This window comes from Sinocyclocheilus grahami, unplaced genomic scaffold, assembly GCF_001515645.1.
Source record: "Sinocyclocheilus grahami isolate Dianchi unplaced genomic scaffold, SAMN03320097.WGS_v1.1 scaffold430.1, whole genome shotgun sequence".
Taxonomy (NCBI): Eukaryota; Metazoa; Chordata; class Actinopteri; order Cypriniformes; family Cyprinidae; genus Sinocyclocheilus; species Sinocyclocheilus grahami.
Window position 1 is genome coordinate 542129 of NW_015505609.1, and position 11195 is coordinate 553323.

An 11195-nucleotide genomic window follows, 5' to 3' on the forward strand; every position below is an offset into this window, starting at 1 on the left:
AAAACCATGTCTGCATTTGTGATCGGAGAAACAACAAACAACAAGCGCTACTCTACACTGCTCAAAACGCGTGTTTGAATCATCAGTGGCAAATCCTTTAAATATGAAAGCGTACTTATAGGCTGTGAGTCAGCATTATTTGTCAGAACACCAGCATTGTAGGCTATACTCTCCCAGGAAACAGTCCTCGTCCTCCGTAAAATGCATTGCTCACATCTATATATTTGGGTTGGACTGTTCTGGAAATGTGTTGTAGATACAACTTAACCACTGATTTCTAGTTGTGTCCTCTTTTGGAAGGCCAAACAAAGTAGTTTTGCTTTCATAATGAAACACACAGCGTCTCCACGACATGGCGGCGGCGGTGGCAACAATGCTACAGCGAGAATCAAAGTTATGCCTTTGCGTGAACATTTGGGTTGTGTTATGCAAATCTTCCCACACAGTGACGTAGACATGTGGAGGCGTGTTTAAACGAGGCATTTTAGGAGGGCGTGGGCAAGTCTTAACTTTTATAAAGAATGTCTCTTTGGGTTTGGGACTTTAGTCTTTGCAACTTTAGGGATCTTATCTATTCATGAACAGCTTGTAACACTCCAAAGAGAAAGGAAAACTTGAAATCGCATCATATGACCCCTTTAACCTGTTTAACTAGTCTGTCACCAGGCTGACTCTTGGGTTGGGCTTGTTCAGATGTCTTGATATCTCACTGTGCTCTTTGTATTTTCAATTGACATTTTCCAGTACTGTTTCCAACTGTACAGATATATGGGAGCATGGAAATATAAATAACTGTACTTGTATATTTAGTTGCTTTAAAGCAAGCATTCTCCCCATAGCAACTCTGTTATGTAAGTCACAAGAGCACCTCCTGTACAGTATTAAACCTGTCCTTAGAGAGGGAAATATTATTACCCTCTCTGTGAGATGCCCAATGCACTGGATGGAATGTCAAAGCTTAAGGAGACATCCTCACTTGTGCTACGTGATTTTAACAGAATCTATCAGGGACTTCCTGTTTTATTTCTTATTTAAAGGGTTAGTTCACCCAAAAATGAAAATTAGCCCATGAATTACTCACCCTCAAGTCATCCTAGGTGTATATGACTTTTCTAAAATTCTTCCAAGCTGTTTAATGGCATTCAGTGGGTGTTGCAGTTCATCAGTCCAAAATCACTTTAAATCTAGCTTGCGCCAACAGTTGTACACGGAAGCAGTTCCGGGCTGATGACATATGAGCTCGGCGTTGCGCATGAGGGTGAGTAAATGCCTTGAGGGTGAGTAATTCATCAGCTAATTTTCATTTTTGGGTGAGCTAACCCTTTAAACAACCTATCACTCTTATACCAAACACTTCTGGTGCTGGATGCCAGCACATTTCCCATGCGTTTACCCGCACTCTTTAAATCCTGTTACGTTCTGGAAAAAGGCATACTTCAGTTTTGCGAGATGTATCCAGTATATACTACACACTATGCTGGATATGGTGTCTCGGTGGTTGGGTAGAGGTGTGCCCGAATCTGTGAATTTTTTTTATTTTTTATTGTTGTTGTCAGGTTTTCCCCCTGTTTACACCTGCTTGTGGTTGCAGCATTCCACAGAATTTCTGCTTCTGTTCAGCAAAACCCTACTGTTGACAGAAGAGATGATGTTTTCTTGCCATGGCTTGTTGTGGGTGCGGGGCCCTCCAAAACTGCTTCAAAGCCATTCGCCTAGCTCAATAGCTGCTCCTATTGTTGGGTTATATCAAAGGCAGAGTCTGCTTATTTGAACAGGTGACTCCCATTAAGTCCGATGACCCGACTGGCTGTTTGCCAGCAGTGCTGCCGTGGCTTCGCAGAGCTCGTCTAGTCAAGAAGCTAATACCTGATGATCTCAGTGCCAGATCGCAGATTGAATAATTGCTGAGCTATGGCACTCTGCAGGTCTCCTGAGTAATTGTTATGGGAGAAGCTGGGGGCCGCTGCTCCCCTAACATTCATGGAGGTCAGGATTTCATTTGTCCACTTCCTTTGGGCTTGTCCAACCTGGACGGCCTGCTTCACTTTTAATGAAAGCCGTCTACACTACCGCCATCAGTATGCAGTGATGGCACATTATAGGTATTGGGTCTGAACTCATGATTATGGAAGAGATGATTTCTTCACATCTGCTGTAAGATGATATAAAAATGTTCCATGCATTTTTCATTATGCAAACTTGGATGTGCAGACTCATTTGCCTATATCATAATGCCTCTCTCTGTTGTTGTTGTTTTTTTTTATTATTATTATTATTATAATTTAGCAAGGAACAGAGGGCTTCTGGAAGTCTGTAGCGCACTCAGTGCCCCGGCAACCCTCGGAGATTCGGATCCTCAACCCCTACTTTATACAAGAGGCTGCCTTCCAGTTTATTGGCCTTCCACAGAACAATGGCCTCATGGGTAAAGGGGTAAGCAACATGCTTCAGTTTCGGTACTTTTCATAACATTGTTTACATTGAGCACATTGAGTGCAAAAGAATGCGACTCTGCTAGAACTGGTAACTCTTTGAGAATAACTGTTGGACTGTCCGGTTTGTTGAACCAAAATGGCAGGCAATCCCTTTAGTCAATCTAATGTTAATAGGGGTCACAGGAAGCCTTAGACACGTGTTTCCTCAATTAGTCTGTAATTACCATAAAGATCACCATAGGTCAAAGGTAGCTTGACTAATCCAATGGGTGGGGAGAGCTTATGCCGTGTATTTTGTCCAAACCTAGACAAAGCGGTGTTTTAAAACCTTATGCAGTACCTAACATTAAAATGCTTTAAAAAGTAATAAGTTCTCAAAATAATGTGGCATGTGTGATTTGAGTTAAATTAAATAAAACTGCCAGTATAAATAACAAAGGCTTTTAAACATAAGTTGTATTTTCCATTTTGCAAACCACTTGTTCTGTGTTGCGGGGACATTCTAGTGTCTTCGGCTATAGGCAGGGAAACACCTTGGTTGAATGGCCTGTGAAATATTTTATTTTATTTTATTGTATTTATTTTAATTTATAATTTTATCGGTTAGATATACCTCACATTTAGAGTAAATATTGCTCAAACTATAGTGATCAGGATTGTGTGCCATTTAGAATTAAATTAAGAACTTTTAAATCCAATTAAATTACTGAATTTGAGTTTAATTTGAATTGGGGTAGCAAGTGGATGCAGAATTGCTATTTGAATTTAAGAAGAATTAAAATGAAGAAATTTTCAGTGGTTTATAATCCTTTAATACTAACAGGTAATTTTTGAAATGCCACGTATCCACTTTATTTTTCCCATAAGAGTGGGCCATTTGTAAATGTTATGGGTCTGGCTTCCAGTGTCATCCGCGTTCAGCTATTTTTAGCTGTACAAAACAGCTCGTTTTGCTGCTTGATATTGCAAATTGGTGTGTCTTACCATATTATTTTAATGTATTATCTTAATTATGAACACACTGGTTTATAGTGCAAACAGTTTGACAGTTTGCTGCACGTTGTTGTTCTTCTCGTTATTTCCCTACAGCGGCTAATGAACTGGAAATCTCGCAAATTCACTGAAAACGGCTTACTTCCGCATTAAAGAATAAGGTGGATAAAAATGTGTATTTAGTTTTTAAATTTATTATATTTAATAAATGTACGATTTTTTTCTCTGCCAGGGTAGAAGAGCATTTAATTTTCTAATATCGTGGGAAATTTTTCTCCTACCGTTTTAAATTGTTGAATTTTCAGTTTACAAAATTCAAATTCTATCCAGCTGCAGACCCGCAGCACCAGCAGTTTCAGAACCGCAGCCACAGAACCGCAGCCACAGAATCAGAAGGGGGTGCAAATGTAATGGTGTGCTGGAGGAGATGTCCAGTACCTTTCAGAGAAAACCATCTGGAGTCCACCATCGCCGTATGATTGGAATGTCACACTGGAAGACACAAACATAGAGAAATCTTTAAATATCAACTGCTACAACATCATAAAAGTCAATTACTTTAACTGATAACTACTTACAGATGTAAAATCAAAGGGTGCTCCCAAGACAAGATGTACTGGAAAACAACAAAAAATAAGAATATTCTCCCTGTAAATGGCACAAAAAAAACTTCCTTTTTCCTTATTTAATAACTAAATAATCACACCAATAACTGGTTGAAAAAATTTATAGTATAGCCTAAAATAAATAAGTACACATGTAAACTATTATGCAATAATAAATTGTGAGTACATTAAACAAACTACTCAAGATATGCGTACCTCCACAGACAACTGCATGTTGAAGTGGATTTGAAGATGACCAGTTTGGCTGGCTTAAACATGCTGGTCAAGCAGAACACTGCTGGTGATTGCTGTAACACGTGTTACTCAGGTAATGTGTCAACTCTCTGAATCCTTATCTCTACAAGAGATGAAGCTACACACAATTATCTCGATGACAAATTGGATTAAAATAACTAAACTACAAGGTAATATTAACACAAACAATGCATATAACGGAGGGAATTAAAGCAGACTATTTTTATGAATAATAAACATCTTCAAAACTTCACCACAAGGCCCATTTACAGCATGCATCTGAAAATTAATCGAAACAGCCACAGAAAAAAGTTATATACTATAAAGTATGACAACAAATTCAAGTTTCAATATAAGATAATAAAGCCAAGCACACATTAAGTACTTAGCAGATAAATGCTTAACGTAATATATGCGATAATTATCAAACATATGCATAGCAAAAACATTACAGAATACTCACCGTGCTCTCTCGTTGTCAATAACTCCGCCCCTCACTTCCAGTTCTGTGGCTGCGGTTCTGAAACTTCTAGTGCTGCGGGTCTGCAGCTGGATATATCGTGGGGTGAGCAGGAGCTCATTATCATTTAAAGAGACATGCACCGAAACGGTACAACTATTGAGGAATTTTAACCTGAGTATGTTCCAGACATTTAATGAAGACCCTAAAGAATCATACTAACTTGTAGAAAATGGGCATCTGATGTCCCCTTTAACAAATCTGCCAGAATTTAATTTAAAGCCTTGTATATAATTTGACATGCTAAATTCTACTATTAACGTGTCATAAATGTGGCTGCATTCAGAACCCCCACCCCATTTGCAAACACAGTTTATTTACACATGGGTGTTGGGTGTGCCATAGCCTACAGGGAATTGAAATTGTCATAAAAGGACTGTGTGTGGATGCCTCAGACCTCAAACACAGGCTATAACAAAGAGTACTCGCCTACTAGGAGCTCATAAAAACATGCTTTCCTTTCAGACCCAGGAAATTGGACTTGAGAAAGTAGATAAATGCTACTAGCATCATAGCTTGTTGAAACTCTCAGCCATCCCATCATGGCATGAGTACAGACAAGAGTCTGTGTGCGATCTTGGCCACCTCCTGAAAACTCAGACCTCCTCTAAATGGTGGAACATGTGCAGTGCACGTGGAGCAGCGCCCAGGCCCCTAAGGTTTGTGTAGGTAGGGGGGCAGCACAGGAGGGAAGCTGTCCCATACGGTACTGATCAAGGTGGAATACATTTTGACAGCCTCCTCCTTTGAGCACGCCAGACACCCACCTGCCTAAGGCTGCGTACACTGACACTATCTTAATGCTAATTGTGTGTGTGTGTGTGTGTGTGTGTGTGTGTGTGTGAGAATCAGACCCCAGGCCACTGCAAGCTAATGATTTAGAATGGTTGACTCCTCCAGGGAGATGAGGAAGTGAAGGTCTACCTCCTGAAATTGGTATGTCAGGGGTGGGGGTCTGTTTAAGCAAATTGTTAATCACGCGCAGCTCAAGATGAGTTAACAACTGCTGAGCAGAACCAAGCCAGAACTCCTTCAGGCACAATGCCATCTCAACCTCGAGGAAGAGCTGGACCAGAGCAAAATGCAGACAGTGATGTTGAATAGATTCAAATATAGCACTGCAAGCATAGTTATTCAAGCTTCATTTATGGTTGTGTATGTGTGTGTGTGTGTGTGTGTATGTATTTCTCTTTTATTTATTATGTTTAATCTTTTTTACATTTGTATCATGTTTTTTTATTAAAGTAGTCAACATTTTTTTTACATTATTACACCAAAGTCCTTTTGTGAGTGCGTGTATATAATCGACACACATATACATTTCTCTACACGCATATCCTGTCAGTTAGTGCATTGTTAATTCAGAAACCACTTTGATGGAGTTGTGAGATCATAATTCTTTTTGACTGATTTACTAAAAGGACTGTCTCACAAAAGCCATTTGTACATTAATGGTCAAAATGAATGTCTTTGCATGCTAAAGCTTAAAGCAAATACAGCATGTGTTTGTGATGAGATTCTATTATTGTGTACAAAGTCCATTCAATTCAGAATGCAAACTCACAATTTATAATTATATTAAAATATAAGTTATTTTGCTGCAACACTTCAGATTTGATAGCGATGCCAGAAATGTTGAATATAGTGCTTATGGCATGTTAGCACTTCATGCACTATTAAACAAGCAATAACTGTATTTTCTTGTCTGTTATCAAGTCTAACATATGATTTGCATCAATATTTGAATGTTATGATTCACAAAACAAGCAGGAGACTTTGTATTGTGGTTTAGGTTAAGACTCCGTGGAGCAGAGCAGCTCAGTGGATGATTTTACTCCTTTCACCAGAGAACAGCTTGCATGTTAAGAACCTGATAGTAAAATATTAAAATGCTGCTTTATTTTATAATCTGACAGTTTGATAGATGATCGACTTGTGCTTATTTCCATAGAACATTCCAACGTTGGGCACCGTCGCCATAACAATGGCCCTTCATAACTGCGATGAGGTTGCTGTTGCTGGATTTGGCTATGACATGAACACCCCTCATGCACCCTTGCACTACTACGAAACAGTTAAAATGTCTGCTATAAAAGAGGTAACAGTTCTATGTTTCTTGAATTGACAAAATGTCAAATTAACTGCTAAAGTGAAGCATGTATGTTTTATTTTTTAGGAGTAGGTGTTTTAATGCATAGACAAAACATTTTGTGCAGTACCTCAGACCTTTGTTTTATCCGTTCACTTTATGGAAAATTACAATGATTATGTCATTAGTAGAATGTCCTAGGCTACTTGCTACTTTTTTTTTTTTTTTTACCCCAGATCGGTCCATATGAAGATAACTTTGTTGTTGTGTTTTATAAATTCCTCTCTGCCCACATTTGCCATGGCTGTAAAAGCACACTCATAAAACGGAGCCATTAACGCATGGTTAGCTCCTGACTGCTCTGGCTCCCATCCTTGTCAAATCACAGTCAGGTACAATTCATGCAGCACTCACTTGCTTCCTGCTGCCTGTTTTCTGACGGTTTAAGACTTTGTGCTGTGTGAGTTAGTCTTGAGCAAATGGGATTTAAGCTGTTGGCCTTGTATAGTGAGTACGTCATACATACTATAACAGTATAGGATATTTGTCTTTGTAGGTTTTGACAGGAGTCCTCATCCTAGCTGTGATTTGAGGGATTCATTCCAACACTAGTTTGACTTCATGGCTTTCAGTGGTAATGTCAGGATTAGAGTAATAGGTTGTTTCACCAGCTTGTCGAGGAAAAGGTAACATTTACTTGAAAGTACTTCCAAATCCTGTGAGAAAAGACTCTCTAGAAATTAGAGACCCTTCTAATATCTCTGAGTAGTTTAACATCATTTTATTATATCATTGAGAATGATATACATTATCATTCAAAGGTTTGGAGTCAGTAATTCTTTTTTTATATAATGAAAATAAATACTTTTATGTGGCAAGGATGCATTAAATTGATCAAAAGTGAAAGTAAAGATATTTGCAATGTTACAAAATATTTCTTTTTCAAGTAAATGTTCTTTTGTACTTTCTATTCATAAAAGAATCCTAAAAAAATGAATTACATTTTAAAATATATTAAAATAGAACACATTTTTTTTAGATTGTAATAAGAATTTACATCACCACTTTTACTGTATTTTTGATCAAATAAAAAGACTTACTTCAAAATTATTTAAAAAATCGTACCAATCCAAAACGCAGAGAGCCATTTCTCTAAATATAGAGGCATAAGGAAGAGATTGTTTCAGATCCTCTCTCCCTAAGGCTATTTGGCCTAGGGAGGCTCTTAACCTAGCATACATTTTGTCCTGTACCCTTTTCTCTCTTATGGAGAGTGAAACTTTACTCTTGGATCTGATGTTTTTTTTTGTGAATGTCATCCTTCACAAGGGCTGACCAGGCTGAAGCAGACAGCCCAGAGACTCTGACGAGATGCTTTTGGCTTAGTATCAGAGCCCCAGCAGGCCCAGAACATCCTGTCAGGGGCAGTTGTGGGGTCCATTCATTCGGACCAAGAGTCTCTCACAGGAACCCAAAGCTCTGGTTTCATCCATCAATACCAGGCCTGTAGGTCCTTTGCTGTGGCGTTCTGTTTCTGAAAATCACATTGAAGAACAATAGGATATTAAAAGAATTCTGGAGAGGGTGGTTTTCACAGGAGTCTGTACAGCTCTAGTTCTCTGATTCCAGATCACACTCATTCCCTCTCCTGTGACTCAGAGATCTGTTATTGTTGTAATAAAAGACCGTAGTAGATGTGAGGTGCTGTGGATTTAAGAATTAATGTAGCTTTTTTTTTTATCATGGTAGATACTGACCTTCACTAAACCACAAATCCCAATACAATACAATACAATAAAATAATGGTACTGACCAACACTTAGCAACTCTTTCCATTTGCCATTTTCAAATGTCTTTTGTAATATAAATCTGTGGAGGATTTGTGAGGTTGGATAGATTTAAATGCAACTTTACAGCAATTATCCATAGATAAAATGTTTCCAGGGCAGCAGTAATGGTGACACAAGACACCCTTAGCAGTATCAAATCGTTAATCTACAACATGGATTTCTCAAGATATATTTAAACTCCGTCACCCTCAGCAGGGTAAATGGTTTCAGGTCATTGTCGTGTGGTTTTCTACCTAAAGAGATCCTGTTTAACACTGTTTATCCCTGTAAAGCTGCTTGGACACAATCTGTATTGTATAAGGTGCTATATAAACGAAGGTGACTTGACTTAGAGTTAACAATATTTGTTTGCCAACAATATTTGCCAACAAAGATCAGTTGGCAAACAACAAGAAAAAACTATGAACATGTTGCATAAGTCTGTCAGTCTTGTTGGTTATACATCCCATCAGTTGCACACAGTTGCAAATATGCAAAGATGCTGAACTATCACTTGCACACTATCACATCTATTACCTAAAATGTCTCATGTAATCAAGCGAGTTGTGATTGGTGGTTTTATATATCCGTCATTTGCCACTGCATAACTTAATGGATGGTGCTTGTCCAATTTAAGATGCTGTATTCACCTAATTTAAGGGTGATGGGCAAAGTCTCTGCTTCCATGACTAACATTCTTGGTCTAATGAAATGGCAAACTCTCATGTTGAGAGAATCTGTGCTGTAAATGCACACAGGTTGGCCACATTCAGTAAGAAATGACAGTCTTCTGTTTATGTCTCCCCCACAGTCATGGACTCACAACATCTCAAAAGAAAAGGAGTTTCTCCACAAGTTGGTGAAGGCCAGCGTTATCACAGACTTAACCAATGGGATTTGAACCTCCCAAGGTGGGTGCCTTTCTTGGAGGACTCAAAAACACAGTCCTGGGAAACCCTGGACCAGACAACACTGAGGAGCGTGATTTCAGAGGTGGGAGCGGTTGCTCAGTTAAGATGCACATGTGCCTTCTAACCGACAGGCTTCCTCTGAGCAGGATGTTGAAGGTTTCTTGAATGTCTCCGGAGACAATCCTTGTTCGAGTCAGATGGAAGATATCAGAGACTTTGAGGTGACCAACACCTCAAACAGCGCTTGAGGAACGAGTCTCAACATTAACTGATTGTGCCAAATGTACCTCTATCGGAGGAGATGCCCCTCCTCTCCTGCCTGAATGTATTAACGGTGTAAATATCAAAGATTTTTACAGTGCATTTCAATGAACTGCTACAGCCCCTGGGGTTCTACCTTCACACGTGATTCTCCGTCCAGGGCAATCAGTACATATCCTGCCCTAGTGTGAGGAAGGGCAGTGGCAGGTCTTTGATTCAGCCCTTTTTCTGAGCACAGGAGGCTCTTTATCTCCTGAATGTGAGCTTATTATGTTACGGTTTCTTTTGTCGAAGAAAGGAGCTCAATCTCAAAGTTATTTATTTTGGTCCACAGATTAAGGCCTTTGTTTTTTGAAAGCTCCCTTTCCAAAATGTATTATAAATACTCACCACAATTTGTTTTAGGTGGTAAAATGAGTACCTATTAGAGGTGCACCAAAACCACTTTTTTCCAATCTAATTCTGATACCTGAATTGTTGTAACTTGCTAAATACACATGACGTCATTATAAAATGGGCAGAAGACAGAAAAACAAATACATATTCTGTGGTACTGTTCATAAATTTGGAATCATTTAATTTTTTTAAAGAATTAATCTTATTCAGCAAGGATGTATTAATTTGGTCAAAAGTGACAGTAAAGACTTTTACATTGTTACAATCATTCTATTCAAATTTCAAGTAAATACAAGAAAAAACATCCAGTGCATAAATCTAACACAAAGTAGCAAGAACCACAACATTTTTTTAAATCAACTTATACATCAAGGATGTGTTAAATTGATCAAGTGACAGCAAAGAATTTTACATTGTTAAATTGGTAATTCTGTTTCAAATAAATGCTGTTTAATATTTCATAATTCATTGTTTTACTGTCTTTTTAATGAAATAAGTGCATAAGAGGCAACTGTTAAAAAAAAAGTTTTTTACTGTTCATCTCACCATTTTTGTGATCTTAAATTTGATAAATTAAATACCTATCCTTTGTTGTAGTTTGGTAGTAACAACGATGGGTAACGCACAGTTTCTGATTTAGATGGTTCCTGTGTCATCCATACCTGATCTGACCAAAAAAATTTGTATCGATGCCGATATGATCCAAGAATGATGCATCTTTATTAACTATTCAGACGGACCTCAAAATCAGCTGATGTCATGGTACACTGCCATCCTGAATTCTGTCTCTTTGCTTTCAAAAGGCAACAGTTTGAGACCAATATACCAAGAAGGACTTTAAGTTATGAGTTTTTGTACTTTTTTGGCAGTGCAGGCCATTTAAGGAGTACTTGTTCCAGTG

The 11195-nt window shown here is 38.4% G+C and overlaps 1 protein-coding gene and 1 long non-coding RNA gene across 11 annotated transcripts in view; one reads left to right on the plus strand and one right to left on the minus strand.

Annotated features, from left to right (window-relative positions):
* The window catches only part of st3gal3b (ST3 beta-galactoside alpha-2,3-sialyltransferase 3b), a 65612-nt gene extending 54923 nt beyond the window's left edge, over nucleotides 1–10689 (plus strand). For 6 of the 10 annotated variants that reach the window (XM_016233433.1, XM_016233434.1, XM_016233436.1 and 3 more), the window contains 3 exons: nucleotides 2287–2433; nucleotides 6760–6906; nucleotides 9538–10689. In XM_016233433.1, coding sequence (XP_016088919.1) covers nucleotides 2287–2433; nucleotides 6760–6906; nucleotides 9538–9627 — 384 coding nt within the window. In that variant the 3' untranslated portion in view covers nucleotides 9628–10689. Of the gene's footprint in view, nucleotides 1–2286; nucleotides 2434–3524; nucleotides 3590–5273; nucleotides 5971–6759; nucleotides 6907–8226; nucleotides 8404–9537 lie in introns of those variants that run through there. The other 4 variants (XR_001604798.1, XM_016233440.1, XM_016233441.1 and 1 more) reach the window with 4 other exon arrangements.
* LOC107551718 (uncharacterized) lies at nucleotides 3885–4868 on the minus strand. Its single transcript, XR_001604799.1, has 3 exons — nucleotides 4250–4868; nucleotides 4007–4044; nucleotides 3885–3920 (listed from the first exon to the last, which is right to left on the minus strand). It is a non-coding gene; the product is annotated as an uncharacterized lncRNA (long non-coding RNA).
* Nucleotides 10690–11195: the final 506 nt, after the last annotated feature.